The following is a 17,656-nucleotide window of genomic DNA, read 5'->3' as shown; positions in this document are numbered from 1 at the left end:
ATTGTCCAGCAGTGGCACAGAGCCTGCCACGTGCGATCGCCCTCAACGGAACAAAAGCAATCGATCCAGAGGCAGCGCAGCACGAACCAAGTGTGCGGCGATTCACAATTTCTGCTTTTCGGGTGAGCTCACCGTGGAGTTTATAATGACGATTGTCAGCTTTTTATCCCTCGTTTAACCGACAGAGCCACTGACATCGGGTGGCCAGGTGTGCCCCCTTTTAATTTGGGGGGGTTTCAGCAAAACCGGAGGAGGAATGATGGAAGATGATTGTTGAAACGCCCAAGCAGAATGTTGACAATTTTTTGTACGCGACGTTTCGCTGCAAATGTTAAACCATCATCCATCATCATCATCAAGCGTGAAGAGAAGCTCAGCTCTCGCGTGCAACTGTTGCTCGCGGCCACTGCTGGCGGAAGGGGCCTGCACTAGGAGGCTCTCAAGAGGGAGAGAGAGAACACCTCTAGATGAGGACATTTTGGCCTACTCTTCCACACGCGACCTTGGCAATTGGCTGCCTCTGGTGGTCGTACAGGACTCGCTGATACTGCTGGGTGGGTAGAGGCAGTGGGGAATTACACACACGGGCGCGTGCGTGCGTGTGTGTGTGTCCGTGTGCAACAACATTTTACCCCCACCCAAAATAAATATGTTGATGGGGGCCGATTTATGTAACCAAGGCCAATAGAAGTTTGTATCTGGGACGGTTTGACGGACGCCGAATTTACATGAGATCTGAATGATCGCTCACTCAACCACTCTGGTATTCTCCGCGGGAGTGAGACAGGAGAGCCGAGAGAAAGCCAGCAACGCCCGCGAGCATACCAGTTGCGAGTCATCATCACCATCAGCCAGGGTCAATCCACTGCTGGATGAAGGTATCCCTAAGCCGCCGCCACCTCTCACGATCCTGCGATACTGCAATCCAACGAGCACCTTGCACACAGACTGATTTCATCGCTCCATCTCCTCGGCGGCCCTCATCTCTAAAGACGCGTTCCTATTCCTTGGCTGTCAAGCCAAGACAAAAAATGTTGTTGCTTAAGCACGTGGCACAATTCTGCCACAAACCCACTTTCATTTGTTTTGGACCAGTTGCGAAGCACCACCACACGAGCTTCATTTCAGCCGGGTCTGACCTCGGGTCGAACACCTGGACAAAAATATTTTCTCCGCCCGGCACACCGCGTCCAGTATACACACCCCCACCCACCAGCGAGTCTGTGGAGACAGATTGAGCGAGCGAGCGAGCGATTAATCTCCTTTGCGTGGCTCGTTCTGGAGCACGGGGCACAGCGCGCAACCCACCACGCCACAGGCCCCGTGTTTGATCCGTTACCATGGAGATCGCCTTATCTGCACCCGGGTGTCCGGTTGAGCCACCCAGAAAAAAAAAACATTTGGCGTAGGATGGGGGCGGAGGGGGGAGCTGGAAACTTCCCAAGTTGGAGGAGGAGGAGATGGAGGGAGGGGGCTTTCTTAAAATGTCAAGCTTATTAAATAATAACACTCGTCATCACAACCACGCAATTGTGAATGTAACATTTTGACTTAGAACTTTCGTGACTGCATGAATTCATATTCTTGGTTCTTTCGGTAAAGTCACGTAATTAATAAAAAAAATACAAAATAAAAGTTATACTGTACATTGAAAATAATAAAAGCAAAAAAACACAAGATAAAAAAAATAAAATTAAAATTTGGAGGCGTGCCCCCTCTTTTCTCTGCGCCTGATGAAGACCGCTTGTGTTGCGTGATCGAAACGTCGTGGGTTTTTTTGCTTTATTATTTTCAGTTTTTTTTATTTAATTTTACTATTTTTATTGTGGGTTTTTTTTTGCTCTTATTATTTTGAACGTATTATTTCATTTTTTAAATAAAATTTTATTATTTAATTTTTATTATTGTTATTCTTTATATATTTTTTATTTCTATTTACGTGACGAAAGAACCAAGAATGTGAATGTAACATTCGAGTTTCAACGCCAAACGACGAGCAATCATTAAACTTGTATCGACTAAATGGAGTGAGAATCGTCGGACATGGTAATCAGAATTTGAATATTTTCAGAATCCTAATATTTAGACTGCAGAAGGAATCCGATGAGCTATGAAGCTCTTTTTCACAGATGTCCAGCAGGGGCGGGTCAGAACGTTACAACAACAAACAGTACACGCAACAGGACAGGAGTGCAAAGTATAGGAAAGGTAAACAAATCACTTAAAAATATATATATATAAATAAAACGGAGCTATTAACTTATTTTTCTTAATCGACCTGGCCACAAATGATAGCTTAACAAAGAGGCTTATCACGTGGTAATGTATAGGTGGTGTGGGGTAGTGGGTACCTTGTGAGGAACCGGCTCGTTACCCTGGTCACAAAGGTAATAGTGGTAACCATGGCAACGATTGACTCAGGTGGCGCGGAAGGGGATGTGGAATTGAGGGGGGCGGGGCTTGTGATGGTGATGGGGGGCGGGGGGGTACACGTGGGTGGGGGTCTATAAATACCCCTCCCCCTCCCTAATATGGGCATGAGCGCGTGACCCCGCGTGCTGCGGGGGGTGCCGAGGCAAGAGGTGGAGACCGCGGGGGCAGCCCCTCCCCCCGACCCCTCCTCGGCCGGCCCCTCCCCGTGTCCCTGCGGGCTGTTGCCATGGCAACGCCGCGTGTTTCCCGCTCCCCGGGGTCGCGCGCCGAGAACAACATCCTGGCGGTTGCCGTGGCAACGCGCGCAACAACAACACGCGCGGGCGGTTAAAGGGAGCGCGCGGAACTCGCCGCAAGAGCCACAGAACTACACCCCCCTCACGGTTGCCATCACACACACACACAACACGTTAAATAAGATGGTTTGTGTGTCGTTGTGTGTGAGGGGAACGCACAACACACAGCACGCGCACGTTGTTTAGCACGATCGCTAAAGCCAAACGGCACCGAGCCGCTCGTTCCCATGAACTTCACCGTTCACTCCGAAATAACACACAAGGGATGGTATTGTGTTTTATAGCGCGGTGCGCGGTGTTGCCATCGCACGCAGCAGCAGCAGCAGCAAACAACGCCACAAACACTGGGATATTTTGGGACTAATTTCAATGAAACCGACAACAGTTGCGCAACCTCCGGCAACGACAAGTCGCGGGTGTCGTGGACGCGGTACATTCACAACTGGCGCGCGTGTGTGTCTGTGTGTGTGCCTGTGTGTCTGTGTGTGTGTGTGTCTGTGTGTGTGTCTGTGTGTGTGTCTGTGTGTGTGTCTGTGTGTGTGTCTGTGTGTCTGTGTGTGTGCCTGTGTGCGTGTGTCTGTGTGCGTGTGTCTGTGTGTCTATCTGTGTCTGTCTGTGTGTGTCTGTGTGTGTGTGTCTGTGTCTGTGTGTTGGTGTCTGTGTGCGTGTGTACGTAAATAAAGTCCCGCGCGTTCATGTAATTAGTATAGGCAATGCTACTGTACGCAGTTTGTATGTTAACGCGTGGCGGGGGATGCTTTCACCCCCCCCCCCAATGTCCTTTGCCGCGAATTTGGCGGCGAGGCTGCAGCGGAATGCGGTCAACTTCGCATTCCAGCGGGATGACCATGATGGATGTCCGTGAGGGATGGTCGTGATGGTCGCCATGGCTCCCCCGTGGCGATGCGCGAGGAATCCGTTGCGAGACTTGACGGCAAGGCGGGGGTCGCGGCCTAAAGCCCCCTCACCCCCCAACAACTACGGTACCCATAGCAACCAACACGAACCACAACTACGGTTACCCATAGCAACCAACACGAACCAACTACGGTACCCGAGCAAACCAACACGAACCAAAACTACGGTTACCCATAGCAACCGACACGAATCAAACTACGGCACCCATAGCAACCAACACGACCCAAACTACGGTTACCCATAGCAACCGACACGAACCAAACTACGGTACCCATAGCAACCGACACGAACCAAAACTACGGTTACCCATAGCAACCGACACGAATCAAACTGCGGCACCCATAGCAACCAACACGAACCAACTATGGTACCCATAGCAACCAACACGAACCAAAACTACGGTTACCCATAGCAACCGACATGAATCAAACTGCGGCACCCCTAGCAACCAACACGACCCAAACTACGGTACCCATAGCAACCAACACGAACCAAACTACGGTACCCATAGCAACCACCTCCAACTAGTACTCTCAACCAACCATAACGAGTCATAGAACAAGCCGGACTACCGGTCCAGGCAGCTAGACCTCGTCATATCAACTAGTACTAACCAACCAAACTGAACTCGCTCCAACCACCCCGAGATAACCAGCCATAACTATCCCGAGCAAACCATCTCTCTAAGAACGAGCCCGAGCCATAACAACTCGCCCTAACAACTATCCCTAACGACTTGCCATTTCCCTCACAGACCCTTCGCCTTAACACCGACCGAACATCCTTCGCCCCGACATGCAGCCCTGACCACAACACTTCGACATAAACCCAACACCCCTACATCCCGAACACAATGGCCATCACCCTAACGACCTTAGCCTCGACCCTTCAAACCCAACAGACAATTTATACTTCACAATCATTTCAGTCAGTGTTAGGTGCCGGTCTGGGTCGCCTCGTAACCATGCAACTCATTCGCCTCCACACACAATGGGATTGTTGCTTCAAGCTGGACACCTTTGGGACCCGCAGGAACACGTGCCCTGCGTTGCTGTACTGCATCAAAAGGCACCCAGTGTCCGCGCAGTGCGTGTGCACCTGCAACAGCACAGGCATCGTTTAGCCATGATCCATCCACTGCTGGGTGAAGGCCTCAGACCGTCAACCACTTCTCGCGATCCTGCGATTTGCTGGAGCTCGGGCCCTGGCAGCTCCGTCCGAAATGAAGCGCGATTGTCAGTTGCATAAAAACAGGTTTTACCCTTTCCGGCAATAATCAGGTGTTAAGATGTTCATAAACCAAATAGATACATATTTCAAGGCATTAAGTCTGCATTAACCACACGTACTTGTGGCAAAACATACAAACATGCTCTGATAACAATGTATGCCAAGGCCGTAGCCATTGAGTCATCATTAGGGGGGACCAAATCTTCCAGGGTGTCTGGGGGGTCCCAACCCAGAAAAATATCTACATTTGAAAACTAATTTCCTGCCTAAAATATTGAAAAATTCACTAACACATGGGATGGAATTTATTTTTTTACAATGTCTAATAGTGTATTGTATTACATTGCTCTGTTTTTACTTTTTTTACCATTTCTTGTTTCATTGTATGTAATGGCATAGATTAGGGATTAATAAAGTACAACCATGACCACAATCATATAAACAGAAATCTATGCATTGATTTATATGAAGACAAGTCTAGATATTGTGGCCAAGGTTTCGCAACTTGTTGGGGAGGGCGATGCAGGGTCCTGCCAAGTTGCCGCAGCGGGAGAGATGACCGCTATTTATATTCCTAAACGAGCGATGAAAACAAGAATACACTTTTACCCCTTTCCGGCAATAATACAGAAGGTGTTAAGATGTTCAAACACCAGAGGCACCACCCCCAATGCACGGCATCAAAAGACCGCATTAACCACATGTGCTTGTGGCAAAACGTGCAAGCATGTTCTTCCCATCAGACACGCTCTGATGTCTTATCAGAGCATGCTTGTTTGAATGTTTTACCACAAAATCATGAGTGGATAATACAGGCTCGATGCCTTGCGGTGGGTATCTCTGTTTGGTGTTTGAACATCTTAACAACTCCTGTATTACTGCCGGAAAGGGGTAAAAACATATTTTTCCCCATCATTTTGACACTGACCAAAAAGGGTCCGATAGATGTAAACGAGCCATTTGCGGGATTTTTATTTATTTTAAAAATCTGATGGGAAAATTTGGACCATTACACTGGCACACAATGGCCTCTTGCCAAACGACGTCACCGCATCTTTAGCATCGGCTGTGAATCAGATGGAGCGCAGTATTTTAAAAGGTTATCATTATTTTACCTGCGGCCATGAGGGCAGCCGCTGGACTTGAACCATAAACCTCTGCAACAAGCGGCCGAACGTGATACCGTTCGGCCGTGTTACCCAACCGAGCCCTGGTCGACAACGTCCCCAACCAACCACCACCTCCAGCAGGCCGCCCGCGTTTAGGATGTTACCACCGACCCGGCACAAACCGGCTGTGGTTACCACGGTGGAAGCCACTCAGCCGTAACCAAAACATTTTAAAAAATGCCTCGAAATTCTGAGAGAAGCGTTTAAATTCCTCGGATGGGGTCTCCCCCTCCCATAAACCAATCCCCGTCAGCGAGCCCCCGCCGTGCTAAGGGGAGACATTCCAATTATATTTCCCCGTGGCGTCAACACGGCGAGATGGCACGGGGAGGGATGAAATAAAGGGGGGGGGGCGGGTCAGGAAAGGTGAAGTGTGGGGGGGTCACAGCGATTTAAGCCGAGATTCCCACTCGCACATTTGCACCGTGCCCAAGAAGGCACGAGTTCGATTCCCGCTTAGTGCCACCAACACACCAGTGAAGAATCTATCTAAACGCGGTGCTCATCCTCCTCTAGGTCGGCTCGTCCTCAAACCAGTACCTGGTGCGATACATCAGCATCGCCCACTATGGAACAAAGGCGGCCGGGCCCAGTGGCGGCCACTCACCCCGTCGTGTGTGCGCCGTGCATACGCTGCTAAGGGTATGCACGGGGGGTACCTGTGTTTTGTAAACATATCATTAACAACAAAATAACTCCCATTGACACAGTTTGGCAAAAAAGAATGAGTTTTAATAAAAATATCGGCTCCCAAATTCTGATCTACAACTCAGGAATAAATTACAAACAATCATGAGGAGGAAATCGGACTGCATTTCATTGTGACGTAATTCACACGAGACGTGGGGGGGGGGCAGGGGGGGTAACAACAGGGGCAGTAACTGCGGGTGCAGAAATTCACGCTCACCGCTTCCAATCCGGGGCTAAGCGGAGGATGTGGGGGGGGGCACAGTGGGAAGAGGGGGGGGCACAATGGGGGGGTTTGGGGGCAGCACGCAGATTAGTACTCTTACTCTCTCATCTCTCCCCGCTCTCTCTCGCTTTGTACAAAGCGCGGGCGCGGCTGTGTTGAGAAGCAGAGTTGCCTGCCCGCAGCGGCAGCAGCAGCAACAACAACAAGCAAGCCCGCTAACGGACAAACGACCCCGCGACTGTTACTCGCGGACACAGCGAGAGCGTGTCCACGAACACAACGAGAACACGCACGCAAAAAAAACCACACGCACGCGCGCGCGCACACGACACGCAGCGATGACGGCGCGCGGCGCACGAGGAAGCAGCGGCGGCAACGCGAGTGAGATGACGCGCGGGGGGTGCGGTCGGCGTTTTCTGGGGTCGGGGGTGTTCTTTTTAGGGATTGGGAGGAGCAGTCTCGGAGGAACTGGTAGTGTCAGAAGGGGATATATTTTGCTGGTGATTCGAGTGGGTTTGGGTGGAGTGCCAATCAAGTTGGGCTCCTGTGAGATGGGATAGATTTGGTAGTGTAACAGCGAGCTGGTGGGATATTCGTGGGTCGTGGGGGTTACGGTGGGATTGGTAGGGTTATGGTGGGATTGGTAGGGTTATGGTGGGATTGGTAGGGTTATGGTGGGATTGGTGAGGGTTTATGGTGGGATTGGTAGGGTTATGGTGGGATTGGTAGGGTTATGGTGGGATTGGTGAGGGTTTATGGTGGGATTGGTAGGGTTATGGTGGGATTGGTAGGGTTATGGTGGGATTGGTGAGGGTTTATGGTGGGATTGGTAGGGTTATGGTGGGGTTTCGGTGGAATGGATTGTTATGGTGGGATAAGACTGGGATTTCGGTGGGATTGGTGGAGTTATGGTGCGGTTTTGGTTGGATTAGTGGGGGTTGTGGTGTGTTTTGCTGAGGCTATTGAGGGTTTTTCAGAGTTTTGAGGGTTGAAGGTAAGGTCTGGCGGGATTCAAATGAAATTGCAGCGAGTATGGTAGTGTTACGTGGTCGGTTTGTGACAAGCACGATGCGATGAGTGGAGCAGGCAGAACAGCGGAATTTGCCATGTTACCAGCAGCAGCAGTCCCCACCACATTATTTGTGAAATCTTGAGAGATGCTTTCACGGCCTCGCGGAAACAACATCTCTGAAACAGTCACCTTGTGCTTGAAGGAAAATAAAAACACAAATATTCCAGAGGAGCAAATGCAAACGCACACCTAGAGAGAGAAACAACAAAACCAACAAATAAAAACAAAAAACGGAAACGTCAACCCAACCGGAGCGTGCGCTGTGGTTTTTTTCCTTCCAACATTCAGCACGTTTGTAACATCGGTGGCGCAACGCGCGGAGGATGATGACGACGATGATGATGAGGTTACCTCGAGGTCTGTACTTTACATGTCGCTACACACTACACGCGATTACAGCAACTACAATGTACACCTTTACACGTGGCCGGCGCGCGTCACAGTAAAACGCACGCGGCGGTCTTTTCAAGATTTTTGTATTTTTTTTTATATTTTTCTATTTTTTAATCAATATACGTATATCTGCTCAGCATGAGGTAATAATAAATAACCAGGGCCGTGTCCCGAAAGGCAAAAAGGAGGCTACAGTCTTGCCAGATGTTCCTCCAGGGTGTAGGAGCCATGTGGTGAGGGCGTTAAGGTTCGAGTCCGGATTGGTGTGGCGAGTGGGTCGGGGTGGCGTACGTGGGAGGGGTTGAGTGTTTGAGAGCAACTTGGGGAGTATGGGAGGGCGGCCTTGCAGGCAAGCACCCCTCTCCCCCTCCATACTTCCCCTACACTTGAAGTCACACCCCAGGCGGCCACACCTCGCCCGTAATCACACTCGCCCGCTGCCACAAACTGATTAATGCCGCTCAGTTCCAACACTGATGCAACCACGCGGGCCACACGTCTCACCGTGAGCACATTGAACGCACACTGCCACACCGTCGCAGGATAAACAGCCCTACAGTTAATGCGCACCTAACACACAATCAATTATTCACACTCATTACCCACACTCACAAAACCACATTCAATACACAGACAGCAAATGTGCGCGCACACACGCTCACCGACACACGAGCTCGCACACGCGCTCACTCACGCACACTCACCCTACCGGACACGCTGGTGAGAGATTCATTCATCACTGCGCCCCACCCCCTCCTCTCTCCACTCACCCGCCCCCAAACTCACCCTCAAACACTCATCATCACCAGCACTCAGCTCCAACTCCCCAGAGGAGTTGATCCTGGCCTTCTGCCTTCTGTCCCACCGCCCTCCACCCCCACCCCAGCCACTCAAAACTCAGAGGGGCTCCAGGGGCGTGGGGTGGAGGCATGGGGGTGAGAGGTGAGGGTGGAGCAGTGGACACCCCCCTCTCCCGCTCTACCGAGCACAAGCCTGGCCATCGGCACGGCACGTTACCACGGGCGCCTCCGGGGAGAGGACGACGACATCTGTGTCTTATCTCCAGTCTGCAGGGACGTAGTCTACAGATTGCAAGACACACTCTCCCCCACCCACCCCTCCCTCCTCTCTGTATTTTAAAGCTAAAGTTGCCCTCTCACTGTGGCTTAGCAGACCTCGACAGTCAGCCCCTGAACATGTTTGCTGCCATCATGCGTCAAAATAGAGTAGCTTAAAAGCTAAGGGATGAGTCTTGTAATCCCCGGGAGCTGTGTGCGTGCAAGAGAGACCAGATTTGAAAAAAGCTTAACCGCCACCAGGCACCAGTTTGCGGTGCCTCTTACTTTCCAGAGCGTCTTTTAATCACGGAGGATATGATATTGGTTGTGGGGAGAGGACGGGAGATAGGGAGTGAGAGGAGGAGGAGGTGAGAGGGGGTCGGAGGTTAGGCGAGCTGGAGGTGGTCAAGCGTACGACACTCTCCCTGTGGCGGAGAAGCAAGGTGGGGGAGGGTGGGGAGCTCTTTCTTTGTACTACGCCAATCTGTATGGGGGGGGGCTCCCTTAACACAACCGGCCCCGACAACCCCAACCCCGCGCTTATGCAACACTGCGGCCCCCTTCCCGCGGGGAAACGGGACCCTGGAGGAGACCAGCGGGGCCGTGGGGCCAGAGCACGGAGGAGTACCTGAATAGTCAACACAGTGCACCGCGAGTAATTCTATTAAAATACATCTTTGAGAAAAAACAAAACAAATTAATTAAAACCTAAATTAAAAAAATAACGAAACAAATCGCGAGATCTCTGAGTAGTGCTACCTGATGAGTTATTCCATCACTTCAGATTTTTTTTTTCCGTTATTTGTCAGTGGTGAAAAGTTGAACGGGTTGTTCTGTTTAAAAAGGTCACCCAACCCGAGGGTCAAAGTCCCTCTGAAGCGATCGCCAGTGACCCGGTAACCCGATTTATAGCTGCCGGGGTTATTGCTGCGGCCACAGTCACATTCTGATGGTCCGACTTAAAAAATACACACGGCCGGGTCGATTTTCAAATAAAAATAACTATAGAGAAATCAACGAGGCGCTGATATATAACTCCCCGACGTACGTTACATTCGCTCTAAGTCATCCTAATGCACGTCAACTAAAGACAGCTATCGTCGTTAACACGCTAGGGGCCAGTTTTTATAGATTTTTTAAAGGTTTTACATCTTTTTTTGTGTGTTGTGTTTTTTTTCCTCTTCTCCCATTTGTTTTGGCTACACTGCAAAAACTTCATGCCGATTTACAAACTTTCAACTAATAAAAAAAAATCAACATTCGTGTCCACTTGCCTATAACTAACAAAGTCACACGGTGGGGGAGAGGGGGGGGGGACTCAGATTCCCTCTCATTATTATGAACATTATTGTCGTCGTCGTCATCATCGTTATTCTTATTACAATATTAAATCACTTGTCGACGTTAGTAACAAGTTGCGCACAGACACGCGCCAGGCTCTGCTACTGGCGGGATCGCTGGGGAAGAAAAAAAGTCCCCTTCACGTTCGGCCGTTTCACTTAAAAACTTTCACCCTCCTTGCAGCTGTCGCCGCTGTTGCAGCTGCAGCAGCAGCGGCGGCGGCGTGTCGGTGAATTGTAGTCAAGTCGCGTACAATCAGTGTTAGGGAAAGGCAGGCACGTGGCCGGCCCCATGCACATTCACGTCGTAAGCGAGTACTGCGGTCGCGGGAGAGAGGTTTGCGTCTCTCCCCTTTCGTTCATTGGTTTTGTATTTTTCTTCTTATTTCCGCAGCCGATCGACTTTGCCGTCATCGCTTTTATTACCTGTGATAAGATAGTGTCTCGTGTGATTATTATTATTATTTTTTAACAGTGTTTGACTCAAGGAAGTATTACGAAATAAAAAATAAGAAACTAAAACAAAAATATACCTGAATACTCGAGGTGAGAGCGGAAAGGGCGTGCGTGCGCACGCGACGTTCGCTTGCTCGCACATTACCCGAGCGTCCACCTCCGCTCGCTCACGGGGTGACGCATGGGACGAGCGCGGGGGGGGGGGCGACGGGCGAGCAAGTGAACGGGCGGGCAAGCACGCACGCTCGGCTCAAGTCAGCAATGCCCGTTGGAAGATTAAACCCGGATTTACTCGCCACTTACGCGGCGCGCACGTTTGCGCTCATTCACACACTCGCACGCTCGCGCACGCACTGTACACACTCGCACACACCGGTACCGGCACAATCGCGGCACGGGCGAATGACCATGCGGCCGCTGCCACCGCAACCTCCGCACGTCCAAAATTATCGTCGTCGTTGCGTTTGCCGGGGTGCGGTGAAGTTCCCTCGCCTGGCTCGCTCCCGCGGTCGGGAGGGCGGTGGGTGGCGGCGGCGGCGTCCGGTGACGGCGCTCGGGAGCCAAGAAATGGCAAGTCGGTGCGTCCAAATCGATGCCAGTTTGTTCAATTATTCATTCGACAAATGCTGGGGGCGGTGGGCACGGGTTGGAGAGCTGAGATGCCCGGAGGGAAGTGGGCGGGGGAGATTTGGGTCGGGTAGACACGTGCCGAGCAGTCGCAGAGGGAACGTAATAAACAAAAATGAGAAAAAAAGACCATCGTCGTCCATTACAAAAAAAGGAAAAAGAAAAAATAAAGGATTCCTGAAGTTTACATTTTTTCTGGAAAACTGGCGGCCACATCGTGGCGTCGCCGAAATTAAATCCCGCTCCTGCTAAACTGCAACCACCCCCCCCCACCGCCGCAGCGAGCAACCGACCGGGCCCGCTCCGACAGGGCGGGGGCAAAGGGCCGACGTCCGCACGGCCCCCCCCCGCCATTCCTTGGGGCACACGGCGCTTCACTCGGCGCCGGCGTCCGAGTCGGAGTCGTCCAGCAACGTGGAGTCGTCCTCGGTGAGCGACGACAATCCTGTCTTGTTGAGCGCCTCCTCGCCGCTGCTGTCGTCTGACGAGTTGTCGTCGTCGTCATCGTCGTCATCGTCGTCGTCATCGTCGTCATCGTCGTCATCATCGTCATCGTCGTCATCTTCTGCCCGTGCGGCCGCAAGTGCTTTCGCCTCCTTCATCTCCCCGCGCCCCTGCTTCTTCGCAACTTTCAGCAGCTCCTGCTGCTGTTTCTGTCGCTCCTGCTCCTGCCGCTGCTGCTCCTGCTGCTGCTGCTGCTGCTGCTGGTGCTCCGCTGCCGCCTGCTTCAGCGCAGCCTTTTTCTTGGCTTTGCCCGTCATGCCGGCGCCCTTGCCCACGCTCGAACGGGCTCTACTCGGCGTCGAACTCACGGCGATTCCCGACTGCTGCTGCAGCTGTTGCTGCTGCTCTTCCTCCTGCTGCTGGTGCTCTTGCTGCTGCTGCTGCACAAAGCCGGGCAGAGTCACGCCCAGGCCCGACAGTGGGAACATGGAGGGGTAGAGCAGCTGCGGGGACAGCAGGAAGGGGCTGATGGACGCCAGCAGGTTGCTGTTGAATGCTGCCGTGGCGGCGGCGGTGGCGGCCGCCGACCTGCCGCTGGTGCCCGGCGCGCCGTCTTCGTCCACGCCGCCGTCTTTCCCATCGTTCAGCAACGCCGCCATCACCGCGGCTGCCGCCGAAGAGGAAGTCCCCTGCTCCCCGTCCGCTTTTCCGTTTGCGTCGGCGCCGGCGGAGGACGCCAGCGCCGTGTTGAGAAGCCCTCCGAGGCCAAACATGGGCCCCAGCCCCGGCAGCATCATGGGCAGCATCGCCGCAGCGGCGGCCGCGGCCTTCACGTCGTCGGACGACGAGCCGGCGCCGCCGCCCAGCGCCGTCGGGAAGCCCATGAGGCTGGCGAGCTGCAGGCTGTGCAGGCTTTGCAGGTTTGCGAGGTTTGCGAGGTCGCCGGTGCTCGCCGAAAGGAGGCTGCCGCCGGCGCCACCACCAGCGCCGCCGCCGCCGCCCACGAGAGAGTTGGTCGAGGCTTTGAGGAGCGCGGAGGCCTTGGGGCGGCGCCCGCGCCGGCGCGCGCCCTCCTCCGGCACCACGGGGCCCGTGAGGATGCGGCCGAACATGGTGTTGGGGAGGAAGCCCTGACGGACAGAGTGAGCGTGAGAACGCGCAGATTGAGAGATTGGCACGGAGCGTGCGGGTGACAAAACGTGCGACTGCTTTAGCCGACTAGACTAGTAGGAGAATGACCAACGTAACCCCGCAGACTCGTTCTTGACTGAAAGTCCACACACGTTATCAACTAGACCAGGGGTCGGCAACTAAAATAACAAGGGGAGCCATTTTTTTCGAATTCGGTAAAAAAAACTCAAGAGCAGCAATGCATGTGAATAGGAGACGGTGGTCCTTAATAAATAACGCCACGAAGAAGCGGTCCTTAAAGATCCGCAAGTTGTCGACCCCTGAACTAGACGAAGACCACGACCGAAATTGGACATGCTGACGAAATGAACCCAGGTGCTGGCAACGGCGTGGACTAGGGTGGGGCGACATGGCCGAACGGGAGCACGCTCACTGCCGAGAATCGCAGTGCAGGGCCAGCGTCCGCCCCGGTTAATACCATGAGGGTGGATTAACCGACAAATACGCTCCCCCCCCACCCCATCCGCTTCACAGCGGACATTTAACATTCACAACGGTCATCTGAAAAGTACCCCCCCCCCCTCCCCCCCGTGCGAGTGTTATGGTCCATTTTTGCCAGATGCGGTAAATTACTTAATTGGAGAAAAACACGCAACAGTGTAGCATCGCCCCGAAGGCCCACTCTGCAAGCCAGTGTCCCGTTCAACTTGTGCCACACACAGGGCCAGCTCCCAAAGGGGGAGCCCCCTGAGATGCACTGTGTGGGAGGTGCATTGTAAATATCAAGTGATGACGACGACGATGATGATGATGGGGGGCGGCACTCACCGACTGCTTGACGACCTCGCCCCAGTCGTCGGGGACGGCGAACTCGGGGTTCTCCTGCAGCCACCGTGCCAGCTCCTTGAGCGTGGGCGCCATCGCACCGCCCATCTGGGGGCGGGGTACAGAGAGGAGAGGAATGGACGCCGGAGGAGGAACAACGTGGCATCATATCGCTGCCCGCTGATGGCAATGCGGCAGCAGTTTCTCCCAGAGATCGATGTTAATATTGTTACTCAGTGAATGTTGGTGATAGGGAGAGGAAGTGTGGCTTTTGTTTTTGTAATATATATCTAGAACAAGCAGTCGCTGTGTGTAAGGGAGGTTGGTGGTGTTTTAGCGGATCACCGGTCATTCAGCGCATATCATGCCTCTCAGGTCAATACAATTAGTACCACTTTCACTACCACCACTGTCACCACCAACACCACTCTCATAACTAAAACAAAAGACAAAGATCCCCTATATTAGCGCACCTATGACGGTCGGGAAGGCACACGAGGTGCGGTGGTCATCACTACGGACGGCCTCGCCTTTGTCTCCCGAGTGACGATGTTTGGACACCGCATCAGGTTCTCATTTATGGCCGTGTCGACCTCGGAAAAGACCAGGATCGGTTAAAAAATTCCTGTCGCCGGATTCGTAGCGCAGCGCGCTAACCACTGCGCCACAGCTCACCACGTCACCAGCATTACCAGTAACCTGCTTCACCACCACAGCCACCCTCATCACCGCCGCCTCCACTGCTAGTACGGCGCCCCTGTGCCCACCTTCTTGGCGGAGCGGCGGTTGACGACGGGCACGCGCTCCTCCCCCGTGAGTCTGCGCACGTCCAGCTTGTGCGGGTTCTTGCAGCGGTGGCGCTTCTTCTTCGGCTTGTCGAGGGGGTCCACCAGGAGGCCGCTGGCGCTCTGCAGAGCCACAACGAGGGGATATCAAAACAAAATCAATACAAACACCATCACCGCCAACAACAACCACCATTTGCCACTAAGCGGCGGGGATGTAACCACGGCGCTTGTGTCAAGCTACATGCACTTTAAGGCAATATGAAGTGTCGAACGTCCGCTGGCAGGAGGTCACGGGACAGACCCAGGTACCATGGGTTGACCGAGATGACTGGCCGATGCACCACCTGTGCCCCCTACTGTGCCAACTGGCTGTGTTTTACCCGCCCGGCGCGCCGCTCCACCACACTCGGCCATTTCTCGTCGTTTTATTATCGGGCACTCCCAGTGCTGTGTTACATTGGCTACAGCAGAACCAAGCATCATCTCATCAAGAATCAATACCTTATCAGACCCACCAAGCCATGGTACAGAACAAAACGTTCACCAACGCGAGGCCTCCAATCAATCCGCGTCATCCCTCTCTCCGATCGACTCATCCGCGGGGTCCCGCTCCTGACACAGCCTCGCCCACGGCAGCTCTCTCCGTAACCTCTGACCCCGAGCCGCCCCCATTGAACGAGCCAGGGCCGGGCTAATTAGCACGGCATGGCCGGCGGCCCCGATGACGACGGTGGCGAACACAAAATGGCACCAGCCACAACCGGTGGCGGAAGGGCCTACTCCACCAGAGGGAGCTCTAGAGGGTATTTGGCCTACTCTTCCACGCTGTACCGGACGTGCTGGAAGAGGTGGGAGTACCCCACCATGCTGGTGGTGGGGTAACATGCGCTAATGGCACACGTGGACCCTCCCAAGGAATTTGAAAGCCGTGTTTGGCAACCAATAGGGGAATTGGGCGTTTGTATCTCCGTAAAAAAAGACATGATTTTTGATGGTCGGTGTGGCACACAGGTGTGGAGTCCTCCGCACATCTGTGTGATAAAGGTCACACGTGGGACGGAGGAAGAGGAAGGGTGGTGGTGAGGGCGGGGGGGGGGGGCGTTGTGTTGGTACCGGCAGCAGGCTGGCCATGTCCACAGTGTACGCCGGGTTCTGCCTGAGGAACTCCTCCAGCTGGCGCCGTGATGGCGCGTCATGCCCCGCCAGGCGGGTGCCATCCTGCAGGCTCACCACCGGCACTCGCGACTCCGAAGTTTCGGCCGGTGCCGCCGCCGCCGCCGCCGACACCACGGGCACGCTCGCCGCCGCCGTCACAGCCGCCGCCGCCGTGGCCGCCGCGGCCGCCGCCTCGTCCACCGGCTTGGCGCCATCGGCGTCGTCCTGCGTGGCAAGTGGTGTCAAGAGGGAGTGAGACACAGCTGGGACGCACGATTCGGCCATTGAGCCGATGGGTCAACATCTTTTTTGTTTTATTAACTTCCAATATTATGAGTGACGAGTCGCACCACTCCAACAAATAGCAGCCGGGCCAACGTCCTGCTTCTCTGTAAATCCTGTCCATCAAAACGTGGGGAAGAGGAGAGGCTTTTTATTCCAAATATTTTCGTGTCACCCGAATGGTTGAATAATGAAACCGCAACCAAATTGTTATCCATTACTTAAAGAATCAGGTTAGAGGGCAGCTCCACAATGACGGACAATCAGAAAACTGGGCAGAATTTGGAATTTTTTGGTTTCAGATTCATTCTATGCGTTCTTTTTTATTTTTAACCGTCGTGTTGCGTGGCGAGGTGAAGTATGGTCAAATAAGCCCCCGTGACCCACTTAACCCCGTGGGCGACATCTCACACCCCGCCCCCCGCTCACCGCTCCGCCGTGCTTGTGGCTCGTCATGAGGCTAAGATCAAATCCCTCCACGTTCTTCCTGCGGCCACGGCGCTTGCGGACGACTCTGCCGGCCCCCAGCGTGTCCCTGGCGGCAGTGCCGTCCCCGCCCGTCAGAGCGCCGTTGTTGAGGCCGGCCCTCGCCGCCGCCGCCGACGATCCGGCCGAGCCCAGCGCTCGCGCCTGCAGCACCGCGTCCAGGCGGGCCTTGAGCACGTCGGCCGGGGCCCCCCGGGAGGGGACGGCGGCCGTGCCGGCATTGCCCCTGGACGCCGGCGCCGAGCCCTCCGCGCCGACGGAACCCGAGCCGCTCTCGGCGGCGAAGAACGAGAGGTCGACGGCCGAGTCTTGCCACAGCTCGTCCGGGAGGCCGAGCGTCGCCGGGGCGGCCGCCGCCGCCGCCGGGGCCACCGGCGGCGCCTTGGTGGGGTCCATGGCCTGCGCCATGAGGTCCATGAGGCTGCGCCGCTTGGCCACCTGCTCGGCCTCGATCTCCGCCTTCTTGCGCCGTTTGCGCCGCTGCTTGTGGAAGGGGAGCTTGAGGCCGTCGTCCTGCACGACGAGGCAGACGTTAGGGTCGGGGCCCAGGCCGGAGCGCTCGCTCGTCTAATCTAATACTCGTGTACACATATTTGAAGCTTTTGTGACTGCAGGAATTACTCTTTGGTTCTTTCGGTAA

The 17,656-nt window shown here is 54.0% G+C and overlaps 1 protein-coding gene across 4 annotated transcripts in view; it reads right to left on the bottom strand.

Moving 5' to 3' along the window:
• Positions 1-6,756: 6,756 nt before the first annotated feature.
• The window catches only part of LOC144735182 (chromodomain-helicase-DNA-binding protein 7-like), a 106,796-nt gene continuing 95,896 nt past the window's right edge, over positions 6,757-17,656 (bottom strand). For all 4 annotated transcript variants that reach the window (XM_078617634.1, XM_078617636.1, XM_078617637.1 and 1 more), the window contains 5 exons: positions 16,960-17,529; positions 16,207-16,473; positions 15,073-15,213; positions 14,309-14,413; positions 6,757-13,479 (listed from right to left, as the gene is read on the bottom strand). In XM_078617634.1, the coding sequence (XP_078473760.1) occupies positions 12,280-13,479; positions 14,309-14,413; positions 15,073-15,213; positions 16,207-16,473; positions 16,960-17,529 (2,283 nt within the window). In that variant the 3' untranslated portion in view covers positions 6,757-12,279. The remainder of the gene's footprint in view (positions 13,480-14,308; positions 14,414-15,072; positions 15,214-16,206; positions 16,474-16,959; positions 17,530-17,656) is intronic.

This window comes from Lampetra planeri, chromosome 54 (assembly GCF_965212315.1).
Source record: "Lampetra planeri chromosome 54, kcLamPlan1.2.h2, whole genome shotgun sequence".
Taxonomy (NCBI): domain Eukaryota; kingdom Metazoa; phylum Chordata; class Hyperoartia; order Petromyzontiformes; family Petromyzontidae; genus Lampetra; species Lampetra planeri.
This window is presented reverse-complemented; position numbering and strand designations above follow the sequence as displayed.